The sequence below is a fragment of the Gymnogyps californianus genome, chromosome 3 (genome assembly GCF_018139145.2).
Source record: "Gymnogyps californianus isolate 813 chromosome 3, ASM1813914v2, whole genome shotgun sequence".
Classification (NCBI taxonomy): Eukaryota; Metazoa; Chordata; class Aves; order Accipitriformes; family Cathartidae; genus Gymnogyps; species Gymnogyps californianus.
The window spans coordinates 110576124-110591657 of NC_059473.1; the positions used below are offsets into that span (position 1 = coordinate 110576124).

The 15534-nt window shown below is 36.5% G+C and overlaps 1 protein-coding gene across 3 annotated transcripts in view; it reads right to left on the reverse strand.

The window, feature by feature from the left end:
• Positions 1-15534, reverse strand: part of KIDINS220 (kinase D interacting substrate 220) — a 79600-nt gene that overhangs the window by 19871 nt on the left and 44195 nt on the right. For all 3 annotated transcript variants that reach the window (XM_050893621.1, XM_050893620.1, XM_050893619.1), the window contains exons 23-24: positions 2614-2792; positions 1028-1254 (exon numbers count right to left, since the gene is read on the reverse strand). In XM_050893621.1, the coding sequence (XP_050749578.1) occupies positions 1028-1254; positions 2614-2792 (406 nt within the window). The remainder of the gene's footprint in view (positions 1-1027; positions 1255-2613; positions 2793-15534) is intronic.

A 15534-nucleotide genomic window follows, 5' to 3' on the forward strand; every position in this document is an offset into this window, starting at 1 on the left:
CTGAGCTAGTACCTGCACACAGATTCATGTGACAAGCATTCATCAGTGTTGGACTACTTCAAAGTATATGTAATTTTAAGTTATTTTCAACAAAACAGTATATTGTCACTGTATTGAGGGTATATAAGAATAATTTTAGAACTGATAACTTAAGAAGTTCTGTGCTACATGTACTCTTTTCTGCCTTGGTTGACAAACACTAATTTAGGAATAACGCAATTTTCTTTCCAGCTTATTAGCTTAAACATTTACGTATGGTCAATTCTACTTAAAGTTGAGGCCATTTCCTGTATATAGGAGTAAGCTATGACTTATATCAGCTCTCTACTTTTTTTTTTCCTGATAGTACTGCAGGAAAAAAAAAAGTAAAAAATAAAGTTTAAAAATACTGACTACATCGCACAAAAATAGAAAGTTTAGACTTGATCCAACTATACAGTAAAGTACTTCATTCAATTTTCAAGTGAGCTATGCCCAGGACTATGTTTTCTGAGGCCCACAAATAGATGAAAAATATATGTTTCATGTAATTTATTTTAATTCCTTTAAACTAGTGCAACACCGGTGTACGGAAAAGATCCCAGCATAACTTTAAAAAGAGACAAAAGGGAAGACAGACATACATTCTTGTGATGTAGCTCCCCACTTGAGCTTCTGTATGTTTTAACCAAAGTCACCAAGAAAAAGTCAGGATCCCTTCCAATGTCTGTGAGCAAGTATGTGAACGATTGAGCACAGTTTACCCCACAAAAATAAAAACACCCCTGCAATATTCTACAGTTGAGCAGTGTCTCAAAATGATTTGACCTTTTTTCCCCCCTTGTGTAATTTGTTTTTCTGATGCAATTTACCACAGACTCCCCCAGTCTGGGGGGAGTGACTGAACATTACTGTGAAATTTACCAACTTTTGGACTTTTCTCCATTCCTAAATAAAACTTGCATGGGTCTTTTAATATTTTATAGATGACATCTGCAATATTACCAGATTAAATCAGAAGAATGTTAATTGGTTCTCGATTATTTACCCGATTGTAAAATGGATGCTGAGGTCCTGTCATACCACTATAGTAACTGCTATGAGGTTGTGGTGATAAAACTCCGCTATTGAAAGGTCCATTGAAAGAGGTTGTAGAAGAGCAAGCTGATGAAGGCTGACTGAACAGAGATGTTGCTCTAGCAGGAGCCTCATGTAAAGGCAATGTGGGATAAGGAAGTCCTCCAATATTCATTTGATCTCTTGCAGCACGAACATCTGAAAAATAAAAAGGTAAAAAAGAATGAGATTTTGCTTGAAATATCTGAAAAAGTTTTGATTTGTTTGCCAATTCATTACAGTACATTTTTGTGTATTTAACTCCAATCAGAATTCATCAAGTAGAATGTCAAATGTCACTTTCAGCTGCATTTGGTTGATTTCTCTTGAGGATCACATCTACAAAGGAGTCTTTAGGAGAGTTAGGACAATTTATTGCATAAATTTATGTAGCATATTAAATGCCTCTAAACATTCTCTCTCAGAGAGAAAAAGTTACAAATCTCAACCCAAATGGGAAGAAATGCAGGAATACATCACGCCAAGTGTGTCTCTGAGGGTATGTCTGATGTGATAGTCAGACCTGTACTGTTTCTGAAGAGATTAAGTGGACAAAGTTAGGCCATCCCACTGCAGCTATCAAGTGCAGAGAAGAAAGTTAGAAAAAAGTAATAACAAAAAGGATTCCAGCTGAGGACTGAAGAAAAGTCTCATGACAGAAAGACAGGCAAAGAGAACTATTAATGCCTGAATTCAGTTCCCACCTAGAATACTGACTGTCATACCAAAGACTCATAAGGATCCTATTTTAAATTTAAAGTTCTGGTTTTCTTCATAGGTTTAGCATCTCTTAACAGGTGGAAATGTTAGGATGCCTTAGCCTTACTCCAGACCAAATAGTAATCCCTAAGACTGGACAAGAAGTGCCGTACCATGCGTCACATCAATCCACAGCAGCAGTGAGCAGTCAGAACATTTAATGCTGAGCAGAGTGTTTTTGCAGAACAGAACAAACCTGAACCTGAGTGCATTTTTTGAGACTACAAACAACTAAAGATAACTGTGTAACAACCACTGCACAATAACAACACTTGCCCTAGGATGAATTTAAATATCATACTATAGCAGACTAAAAAGTAACTCACAGGTACCAACTGCACAGGTATCTAGTGGGCTATACATCAAATGGAGACGTTCCACTTTGTTTCACTGGCTTCAGTTCTACACGATCTTACTGACGCTATTCAAAATTGTTAACAAAGATCTGAAAGTCAACTGCATCTCTACTACTAAAATATCATTGTGTGTGTTGGTTTCCTCCATCTGCCAAAGCAGTCTTCAAGTCAAGAACAGTGGATTCCCCCCTCCAAAAGAGAAGCTTTAGTCTAGCGTGATCTGTCCTTTACAGCAAAGCTACTAAGAGAAACTGAATGGCCTGTTACTGAAGTCAAATCAGACAAACTGAAGGTCTGATTTGATGAACAAATCAGGATTCTGCGTAACATGCGAAGTAGCTCTACCTAAAATGAAAAGAAATAATACAATTGTCATTTTCAATTTATTCAACAGCATACTCACCTGCAATGATTTCTCGTAGCTTGGGATCTAAGTTTACAGTACATGGCAAAAAGGTTCTTACGTCACGTGCAACAAGAACAGGTGTTCGAGAAGATAAAAACACTTCAAAGTTCCGTATATCTCCATCAATTTCAAGTAGAGGTTCAACATCTTTAGTTGTAGGAATATTCTTTGAAATTCTGGGGGGAAAAAAATTAGATAAATCATAAACCATGTTTATTAGAGTATGACTTCCATTTGCATAGTGATATTCTAGGGCAAAATACTAGTACACTTGCATCCTTTCTCCCTGCTCTCTGGAAAATGAGGAGAACCCATAAAGAGCTGCACTGTCTGCAGAAAGAACAATTTAACATTTTCTAATATGCAAAAAATCTCAAACTGCTAAGTAATCTGATCTAAGTGTATGCTTCAGAGAAATCTCAAAGAAGCCATACAGAAGACTAAAATCAGATCATGAATTTATTGATCAGTAACATCAAATCCAAAGTACAGGAAAGTTAACATTTGTCAACATTAACCTCAAACATCCATTCAAATTCTGATACCCCAAATCAGAAATTCCACGGTTAAAAATCTCATTTTTAAACTAACATTTCTTGTAACAGGAACACTCAGGCATCTTAGACGTTGATCAAAACCCAATTGTGCATGATTTCATGGCAAAAAGTGGAAAAACAACTGCCTGCTTTCAAGCAATTCACCTTGTAAGACAAGAAGCCACAAACAGAGGAGAACAACAAAACAATGAGACATGATCAATATAAGGGACTGTTGATGCATTATGACTATTGTCAAGCAATGGTGGGATTTTTTTGTAAGCACTAGTATAAAGGAGAGCTTTAGGAAGGAACAAGGAGAAGGATTAAATGTTAGCCTTGTGGAAGTTTATGAAAAGCTCCTACCAAATGCAAGCAAGTGATGGAGGCTGACATGATGGGTCAGATGGACCTATCTTATTTGACAACTCATCTCATAGTATCATGACTGGTATCTCATCTGATAGCAAATGAGAAATGATAATCTAAATTAAGGATTACTAAAATGAAAAAATGTTTCTCACACCCAGTATAATAAAAATGGAAACAGTGAAAGAATGCACTGAGAATGGTTGACATGGTTATAGTAATGACTATAAAGTAACCGTGACAGCACTCTATGTAGATACCAGTCAAGTAACCATGCTGTATTTAAAGTAAAAATAGAAAGAAGTTATGAGAAATATATATAAAAATAAAAAACTTCATAAAAATATAAAATGAATGATGCACCTCACTAGTTAACGGCTTTTCCCAAAGACTTATTATGATCGCAGTTCCATGAAAAGGGGTGACTTAGCATTGACATGTTGACTGCTCTGTGAGCTGCTATAACTTGCTAAAAAGAAACTAGCATAGCACAAAGAAAACGTAAGAGTTTTCTCTGATTGCTGGACAATTAAAGCAGCTAAGGCAACTGCCAGTGCTGTCATGGGGGAAAGGAGTGCACTGATGCATGGATGGAAAGGGAGGAAGGAGCCTTCATTTATACTCAGTAACCCATCAGAACGCAACCAAGAATCTCTTACATTAAATAAATACACACTCATGAGTCTATGAAGAGAAAAGAACATAACACTTTAAAAAAAAAAATCTGGTTGTAATTGAATTGTATTTTTAACACAGCTAATGAACTAAATCTATCATTAGCTGAACGATCTTACCTTATTTCACAATGTTAGCTTTTTAAAAGCAGTGATCTTCTTTTATCTTTATTTTTAGATCCTCCATAAAAAGTAGAATTTTATGTACCATGGGATTATTCCAGAGACAACAGTGGCAGATTTACACAGAATATTTAGCATTTAATGAGAAATAAAAGAATTGAGGATCAATGCTAGATGCCTGAAGTAAGTGCAACTCTTTTACATTAAAAATGTATTTTAACTGTGTGTTAATCTTTCAGTCTGATCTTTTAGGACAGTCTTGCCCTATACTAAAAGTAAAATTAGCAAATTCCTATAAATTTTACCAGAAAACATCTGAATGGACCATATACCTAACAGATGGAGTATAACGCCATACCATGCTGTCATAAGCAGTATCTACAAATAACCTTATTCAGTGAGATGTTACTTCTACAGCATAGGAAAACGTAACAAATACAAAGCATAAAAGCAAGTGTAGGCTATTCTAACAAAGGTTCTGATCCTGTAAATCATTATAAGCAGTTGTCCGGATGGCAGTGGGATTAACCACTTTAGGGAAGTTCAATGCCTGTAAGGCTTCACAGGCTCCAGCCTTAAAAGAATAAAAGGTGGTGCTTCTGTATGAAGAGAAACTTGACAGCCAGAAGTAGGTTACAGTTTGAAAGAATGGAAACAGGTCATTCTCCAACAGTGTTTAAAGAAATCTAATAGGAGCTAAAAGTGGTCCTCACCTCAAGGAGTAAATGGTCAAAAGAAAAAGAACAGTATCAAAGTAAAACTTGTATACTCAACAGAATCTGAGCAGTGTATATTTTACACTAGTATTTAGCTACTACCTTAGGTTCTTCTGTTTTGCCTTATATAAAACTACGACTAAACTGACTGTAAATGTGTAAGTTTTTATTCAAACATCAGAAATGTAAAAAAACCAAAACTACTAATGCACACTTTAGTTACATATATTTACTGTGAGTATTCTAGACAAGAGTTCAACACTGGCAAAATGAAAATTAAGCCACTTCTTATGTCAGGGACTGAAGAGTTAAAGAGTGGCCTACTTCAACACTTAAATCTACAAAATAAAAAGCCAAAAGAGAATGTGACATAGATTTAAATAAAACACACAGCTGATGAATCACATGAAACAAATTAGCTGAATTTTAATGCCAGCTCTACTTAAGTCTGAATGTGAACAGTGTTCTGAATACGATGAACAAAGCTACTGTTCAGAAGCCAATAGCCCACTGCTGGTGTGCAGACTGAAGTCTCTATTCTAACCTCCTGAGCTCAATGACTTAAACTACGCCTTTGAAAGAAATGTTTATGTAAATGATAATCTTTTGGCAAAGAGCCACAAAAATCGCATGTGCCTGTACTTCTCAGATAAAAAATAAAAGGTTAGCATGTAAAGCACTTCAGGAGTTACTTTTTCTAAAATATAAGCACACAGATCTAAAAATAAGCACTGTGAACACCCTATTCTCATTTTGGGGCTAGATTTTCCTGAGGCAGAAGAATTAGTCTTTAAATCAGAAACATCAAAAACTGTCAGTGTTACAGAGTGTCTGTTTCCATGAGAAACTACTCAAATTTAAAAGGAATGAGCCCAAAACAGAACATTACATTGACAGAATAGAACCTTAAAAATTCATTCCACTACTCCGCACGTGTCCTTTCCACGTGCAGATAAATTAAAAATTGCTTTCAGTGTGGATTAAGTTATATTCCAACAATGATGGATTATTTCTGGCTTTTTCCTCAAATAAAAATAATTTACTACAAGTACATACAGGTATGTCATCTTATCTTCCATTCAAGAGATGGTGAACTTGCTCCAAATTTTTTCCAGTTTATTTTCACCCTGCACTTCCACGACTGACTTGGAAAATAACCAGCATGGTCCAACAGTGGGTCCAGCACTGGATGTTGCCAGCATACCTTAGGAAGATGCGAGGCTGTTGGGCTATGCATGACACAGTCCACCTATTCACCACCTACTGCAGGAGATGGTCGCCACCATAGGACGTGGTCCTTCACCACCCAACCAGGTGGTGACAAAACAGCAGCAGCATCAACTACCTTCATCCACACTGAAGGCTGTGCTGTGCCCACATTCCCTGTTTGATTCGTCATGTCAGGTCCTGGAGTACGCCAAGAGGCCCTATTACCTCTTCCCCCGGCCAGGGGTTTCGCTGCCTGTGCTCAAGGCAAGCTCTGATACAGTGCAGCTGAGTAACCTGGGATCGGACTGCTGTGATAAGAGCTGCGAGAAGCCTCACTGGAGGCCTCTCTTGCTTGATTCGAGAACTGCCTTCAAGCTCAGGCCTTTGCTCTTGGTCCCTGCCTGAGCTACAACTATATACCTTACTGGCCATGACCTTGACTCACTGACTTGACTTCCTAGCTTGACCTAAAATGTGCCTCGTGGCTACAGACCACTGGGCTGTTTGCTGTCCCTGGTTACTGTCACTGAACCTGCTCTGATCTTCCCGTTTGGCTACTGTGGGACTGCACCCCTTGCTCATGAGGACAACGCCCTGCCTGTCTTGCTGTCCTCCTCAGCTCCCAGCTTGCCTTCTCTCATGGAGCAGCCTGCCCTGCTGCTCCCAGACAGGTGGAAGGTTGACTTCTCTGCAAGTCCTCATACCCAGAAGAGCCATTCTCCCTGCTCTTTCCAAACCTCTCCCCCTGAAGGTGAAAACAAAGAAATTCTACAAGTTACTCTTTGCACACCTACATTTTTTTTTTTTTCTCATGTGTTTTAGAGGAGCAAGTAACTATGTGGACAAGAGTCATTTAACTTTTGCACTCCATAAAAAGTAACAGACCTAATTAATTGTTATTAAATAATAAACAGAGCAACGGAAGGCATGAGCATGAAGGCATGACATGTTTTATCTATCACGTGCCTTTTAAATTTTTCTCTCAATACAGTTTAAGACAAAAACGTTGCTTAAAATAATGAAATAACTTCTCATTAAAAATGACACAAAATTATTTTTTTTAAAGGTTTGATACTGAGAAACAGAAAACTATAAAATCTGGGCCACTTTAGAATGCAATATGAAATTTTTATGCTTAACAGTCTGCTAATTAGACATCTGATCTCTAATATCTAATAATACAATGCTTTGCTCTGAAGTTATTTACCCTATTCTTCTTATGTGTGGTCAGTATAGTGACAGCGTATCTTTATGCCTAAGGGTGCCTTTTTTCTGGATTAAAAGCCCCCACACAAAACGCTCCAGAAAATTTGCAGTACTATCAACATCTCAAGAATAATGCTGCAAATATTGTTTCAAACTGAAATTTGCAACAGGTTATTTGGACGTTGAAAAACAGCATTTGCTCATATACACACTTGTATAAAGGCAGGAATAAAAAGTCATCACACACATAAGGGAATCAATGTTTTCTCTTAATAAAGACCAAAAAAAAGAAAGCTGTAGTTTGATATATCTATCTAGACAAAAATTATAAACCCCTCAGTGCATATTAAGCAGTACAGAGACTTCACTGAACAGATGCAATAGCTATTTAAAAACTGCTATTACCATAGGTATTCAGGAAAGCTTGCTCTGGAAAACCGACTCTAACTACCCAATTCAAGTAACAGTAGATAAAGCACCTCTTCCAAGTGTTCCTGCTTTTGATCATTTCAGGAAGAAAAACCATTTTGATCCTTAAAAGATTGATATTTATTAAACTAATCTCCCACACCCAGTATCATGCACTGTCACTGAGCCATATTAAAAAGGTCTACTTTTAATACAACTTTCCAGAATACAGGCCACACCGGCCTTCTTTATAATTAAAAAAAGTGTTAGTACAGTTACAAATGCCTGGATTCATTCACAGCTTTGCAGTGCTATTTGAATTACAGAAGGCAAAAGAATTTTTAAAAAATCAATATATTTATTACACAGATGGAAAAGCAGCGAAACAGAGTAGCACAGAAGAATCTAAGACTGCTCAAAGCTGCTCTGTAAACAAAAAAGTAATTATGTCTCACTAACTGACAAGTCCAACAAGATCACTCACACAAGTGAAATACAAGAATACTGTATTAATCTGGTTTTGGTATTTTCATTACTGAACATCAGTTACAAAGCTACTTTATGGCTTTATGTACGGATTCTTTTACTCAATACCTCCACCCATAGAACTTCAGAAATTCAGCAAATATTTGCAGCTCCTCTAGCATTAGAAATGGCCATGGTTCATCCTAGTCTCCACACAAGATTCTTTTCTGGGGCTACATTATGGCATACAGTTAAATCTCAGGACCAGGCAAAAGGACACTCTCCTCCAAAAGTCCATGGCAAACACTTCACTCACAGAAGCATGAGTTCTACTTCTCAGAGTAAGTCAAAGACTAATCCATCAATCTGTTGCAAATACTACCCAGAAATGGAAGGCAAAAAGGTAAAACTGCTATACTGCATTAATAGGTTCATAACCAAAATTCAAGTCAACGAGGACCAAAGACATATTACTTTCTTTATACAGCATTTGGATTACCTGATCTGTTCCTTATCTTGCCCTTCTGAAGCAGCTTCTTATGACAGAGTTGATCTAATGAGGCAAATTTATTGTATGGGCATATGAGCAAGTTATTGCAAGGAATACTAGACCATTAGCTTCCAAAGAACTTGATATTCCATGCTACTGCTCACTGGTAGGCTTTTACAGCAATGAGACACAAGTCTTTTCTGAATATGAAGCAAGTATTTTATCTCCTCTTTTTTCCTGAGAGATAGATTACATCACATTTATTGTGGGGTAAGATCCAGGATATAGTCCACTAGCACTATGTAGCTAAGAGATGCCTTTCCAGCTTATCATCTTACATCACAATGTTCTCCCATGTTCTCAGGCTTTGAATAAATAGTCTACTTTTGAGAAAAATGTTCAGCAGACACAAAAAGCTATCATCTCCAATTTTATTTCCCAACTTTATCAATTCCCCCAAAAGTACAGAAGTCTTCTGAATTGACTTACACAGGTTAAAAATAAAAGTTTTCTTTCCTGAAATTGTTTATAGTGTTGCCAAAATTAAGGCTTCTGTATTCTACCCTAAACTATTATCAATCAGTGGTGCTTGGAGGGATTCGAAATATATAGAGGAGCATTTCTGAGAGATATCATTAATGCACATTAACTACACTGTAAGCATTTTAAATTATCCAGAAAGTATTTTAGAAATATGACTTACTACTCTATATTACAAAGGCACCTAAAAAAAGCTAAAAAATATTCCTCTGCCTTGTTCTGATTAGCTTTTGCTCCAATTCTTTTTCTCTCCCTATTACCTTTTCATCTGAACTTCCCTCTTACTTGTCATATCCTCTGGTACTCTCTTCTCTTTTATGCCTTGCCTCATGTAGGTCTATTTAGTAGACAGTTTGGGCAACAACCACCTGCTACTCAACTGGTATGTTGCCTTTTAACATTGAGACCGCATTATTAGCACAGTAAGAAACATAACAACTTTATGTGCCCTGCCTTTTAAGTAAGAGACAATAAAAGGAAACTGAAAAACAAAAAGCAGGTTAAATATTCAGAAGTAATGCCTCACTGTGAGGTCTACAAGAATATTAAATTGTCTACTTAAAGGAAGTGATTTATTTAAACCTGGCCTGGGCAAAAGATGATTGCAGAGAACATTATAACCAGAGTGATGAATGTGGCACCTTCCATAGCTTTTTCATTTTTAATTCCTATAATCACTACAAAGTTACACTTCTTAAATTAATACATCAATAGATTTTATACAACTTGCAAATCCCTCAACACTTAATTTCACCCTTTTTATTAAAAAGTATTTAAACAGTGTCAAAACTGGAATTAACATAATAACCTTCCAGAAAAGTTACATTTCAAATGATCTTGCTCAATTTTAACATTGCTAGAGATTTGCTGAAAACATGTAACATACTTTTTTAAAAGAATAATTTAATAGATACTTGTCTAAAGCACTGTAATGAAAAAGTAGACAGATAATGCTTATCTTTAGTTTTTATTTTACTTCTTTTCTTCTTACTTATGTATATTAACAAAAAACCCTCAAATGATTTAGACAAAAGCTTTTAGCTCAACACATAATTGCAACAAAATTACAATAATTGTACCAATTAAAATAATCCTGAATGAACAGTTTGTCATCTTAATGTTCCAATGGTTTATAGAAGGATCTACTTAATTAGCTGAAATTGCTTTCCAATGTTACTATCAAATGTCATTTGTTAAAAGTTGAACGATTTCGAAAATAATTTAACAAAGCAATTTTACAAAACACCAAGAACCAACATTTTCTTTTCAGCTGAATAAAGCAAGCAGATGTGTCATCAAATTGCTATAAAAATAAATGAGCCTTTATATGGGGAAAAATAAATTTTACTACTAGTGCTACAGAATACTATTTTCTGATTTTTTTATGAAATCGATTTCTTTAATAAAATAATTTCATATCATTTATATCTTGGTGGTATTTTTAGTATGCTGTAAATACACTTTCTTAAATTGAAGTAGTAAACAATGAAGTACAAATATTCAACTGTATGTGAAACAGAAAAATGTTTTAACCTGCCTAAGTGATTTCCTAATTTGATTCACATGGGCGTATCACACACAAGATCTGAACTTATCAGTAAAACACAGCACCAATGAAACCACGCTATAGAATTCCAAACCTACAGTAATCAACTGCTGTTCCACTTACAACTAAATTAGTTTTTACCAGTTTAATCTGAAGAAAAAAAGGAGAAACAGAGGATGAGTTGTCTAGTAACCTGAAATTAAGTATTTCTCTGGTTACCATTACTAGAGATAACTATTTCTGTGGTTGCTTCCAAAAAGGGGTAACATCAGTAAAAAGACTGGGGAAAAAAGCAAGCAAAATCATATACCAGTGCTGAAACTGGAAAGACAACATCTAGAACTGAAGAAATGAAGAAACACCGACACTTTCCAGTATTCATAAATCAGGCAGAGCAGATGTCTTCCACAAATTATTCCTTAGAATGGTGTAAGAGTTGCAAAAGCATTAAAAAAAGTAATAAATAAGCTACAGCTGGCTTAGATCCTTTAGTCCCACACATTTAAAAAAATCCTGAATAAAAGAAAGCTATTATGTTATTCTTCTAAATTTGGTGTTCTGCTTTGGCACATCGTTTTGCCATCCAATTTGACATCCATCATAGGTAGGCATGCATACATATATGCACAAATACTTTATTGCAGAGGTTAAATTAAACCCAAGTGATGGATGAATTATATGTTGCTAAGTTTTAAATAATGGTTACTTACAACTCTGAGGAAAGCACAACCATTTTCTCATCCTGGAAGATATATATCTTTTTTCAAAATCAAAGATTTAAGATTCTTGATTTCTATAGTTTCCTTCAGCTTCCCAAAAAGCAGGTTTTCAAGGAGATTAAGTAAGGGTGGAGATCCTGATCTGAACAGATGGCTCATGAGAGTTTCTTCTCTCCTGAGCCAAGCTCTCATGATCTAATATTTTGAATGAATATATATGGTCACGTCACAGAAATTCAGGGACCCGCAACTATTTCCTAATATCCTCACAAAGAATGGATAAGCCCTGTCTTAATACCCCAGTTTGAGCAAAGCCTGGGCAAAGAATAACAGGTAGGACTGTCCCTCATCACGTGGGACATCAAGCACAACAAGCAGAGTAACATCAAAACCAGTCAGTAGGAAGCGCTTGAATAGAAGGTTGTGTGAATAGCTGAATTCTGTATCATTAAACAAATTGTAAATTCTGTTCTGGGGACAAGCACTCTCCTCTCCCCAGTGAGTATCTTTAAGCACTGAAACAGTGAGTCATGGTCTCTCTTAGAACTATCTCCCTAGATACACCAGCTTTACATTTCTCACAGTTTCATCAGGTAATGGCTAGAATTATATTCAGAAAGACATGGAATCTAGATCCTAACCCCATGAGAGAGAGGACAATACTTACCATGGATCTACCAAATTCCTGGGTGAATGTTCTACCCCAGTGGTATCCAGACATGACCATAAGAAAATTCTCATGGATTATTATCAACTTCATACTGACTTTTTTCCCCAAGGGGCCCTCCGTAACAGGTAGGTCATTAAATTGTTCTGGTAGCCTGCAGTGTGTTCGCTGCCATTTTCGTTTCAAAGGCCAGCTGGAACTTTGCTACAGTGCCCAGGCCTGCCTGGACAACTCATCATGCTCACTAGGACCAGAAGGTTCCTGCAACTTGTCATAGAGCCTGCCCCAGCACTTGGTATAACTAATTTAGAACACATCTATCTTCAAATTAAAGTAGCCTTTGCTGCTGTTTTTTTGTGCTAAACCTAGTCTTTTCCTCCACCTGCAAACGTGCTCAAACCACATTTATTTGTCCAGGCTTTTTAAGGGCTTCAGCTACTGACTCTCAAGGATCCTGAACAGGTTCTAGATGCAAGGTAAGCACCACGAGACTCAACTTAGGCCTCACATTAGCAATTCTGGGCATTCACACTAGCAGAACTGTAGATGTTGCAGGAACTTCAGGGGTAAAAATTCAGTCATCCATAGTTTTTCAAGCATTCATAAGTTTAGTCAGTCATTTTCTGAATTGCATTCTTGAGCTCAAGGGGCATATACGTGCCTGAAGTTTCACTTTCAACTGTATAAACCTTAACACATGGAACAGATTTTATCAGTGAAGACAGTCTAGCTACTAACGGCTTTAAGAAATGACAGGCTGGTAAATCTGCCATATCTATAAGAGAACTGGTTAGCTCATAGATGCAGAAACTCTCCCTAACACCTTCAGATTTCAGAAGGACAAAGGCCTACAGGCAAGAGGGTTACAAAATTACTTTAGTGGCTTCTAGGAACATCTTCCAATAGACAAAGTACTGCAGACTTTGGTTTCTGCAGTGATAAGATGGATATAAACAGATAAAACGTGTTCAGCAGATTATCTCATTTAACGTGTAAACTTAATGAGGAAAGGGACTGAGAAGACACTCCCTCCCTTACAATCAGCTTTAACAGTATGATTTTTAATCAACAAGGTGACAATATCAAATCACTGCCATCTACAGGCTTAAGCAGTAGAAAATACCAAGAAACAAAATAAGATGACTAAAACTCAGAGCCTCAAACTGAAATGAAAAACTAAGGCCTTGGGTGAAAAGAAATAAATGACTCAAATGTCTTAGACTGAGGAAGACTTGAGAATCCAAAAAAGAGAGGAGAAAGTATTCAAGCAAAACTGGGACTCCTCACTGCATGGGAAATCGGACAGTGATGATATTCACAGCAAAATTTGAAGTGAGACTAGGGCTCTCCTCATCCTCTTTAATATCTTTCTACTTTGGTACAACCTTTTTGAAATGTGATGACTAGAATCTCATAATGTTTAGAATTTAGATACATCACACATTTATGTAATACAAGACCTTCCTTCCTTCCATTGCTTTGCTAATAACTCCTAAAGACACTGCTTCATTTTCTGACTATTGCTGAGCACTGAACATACTTTTTCAGAGAAATCGGCAATGATTTGTGAATTCTTTCCTCAATGCAGATTTACAGCCCATTACTACATTAGCAGGATTATAGATGAGATTATTTTCCCCAGTATGTTATGATACCTATATCCACAATGACTTTGATCTGCAATTTACTCATAGCTGCTTCCACAGCCCTCTGTGAAACAGCTGTCCTGGTTATATTCCCACATTGCATCTTCTCCCTCTGCCAGACCATTTACAGGTATGTCAAAGAGCGCAAGTATTATCTTTGGAAACTTTGTCTGCAAGTTTCTCATGAGACTCTTATTCCTATCCTTCACTTCCTTCTTTTATTTTCCTGAGGCAATCTTAACTGTTATTACCTTAAATTTTAATACATTTAAATGTTCTTAGATCAAGATCTTGCTTAAAATTTCTTAAGTTTCAAAATAATACATTGCCTTCTTCACATGTTCATTGACTCTGTTGAGAATTCAGTTTCTTGAAGCACATCTTCTCTCTACAAAAGCCACAGTGACTTTTCCCCAGTATATCATTTATTTAGATCTGGCACTGACATTCATTCTGGTGTCATGGATGTTTCATTTAGTCTTCACGAGAGAGCACATTCCCATAGCTGGCTAATTTACAAGTCTGAGAAGTATCAGTTGCAAACATTCAACAGAAACTTGCTTTAATCTGACAACTTAATTCTCTTACAACTTCATTTACAGAAAGCCCACATATTTTACTCCACTTCAGGGCTTTAAAAATTTGCTTTTTGTAACTTCTGCAAACCATTTTGGCATTACACAAAACTGACATTAGGAAGACTCTTTACAGCAACACGGAGGAGAACACAGCACAACATAAATGTAGAGGAATATTAACTGTATGTCACAATTATAAATAAAACGGTAACAATAATTAAAGTAGACCAGGATGGAGAGGTGGGTAATAACAATAGTGGGCTTGACCACAGAACAACCTAAACACGAAAGGGGAAGGAGAACACAATAGACAAGAAATCAGAATTGGGAGCTTAACCTGGCAAGGAGAAAGACTACATGAAAATCCTGATGATGAGAGATGACTTGAAAAGGCAACACATAAACCCAAAGGAGTAAATACTAGTACTAAGTATACCAGCTGGAAAGCTAAACCAAGCAAAGATCCAGACCAGCAAAGAGATAGGCTGGAATTGAGAGGATAGAAGTGAGATGATACAGCAAGTCAGTTTAAGGAAGTAAAAAGAGTAAAGACATTCTCCTCCAGAATCTGGAACAAAAGCCAACAATGCAGACTCAGCATTTTTTTATTTTCAAAATTTGACACAATTACAAAGCATGGGCTTGTTTCCCTCTATGAAAGAATTACAACATAGCGTCTCTATCTGTTACTAAGAGAGAAGTCTAAGTGACTCCAGTCCATAAAGATTGTCACAGAGGTGTGCCTGTGCCACAAATTGAAGCCTAATTTTGGTTTGTTGTTTTTGTTTTGTTTTTTTTTAAAGACCCTGGGAAAATGTTGCCAATGTAACATTCAATAGGTTTTCCCATCTCTGCATAATATGATACAGTAAAGATACACTACTCCTGACAGAACTGGTTTCATACTCACCAATATAGTCTTCCATATCCATCATCGTATCTATAGAAAAGCACTCGCAAATTTACTTTCCCCAACAATCCTTCACAATGATAATATATTAGCTTTTTTTTTTAATAACAAATTGA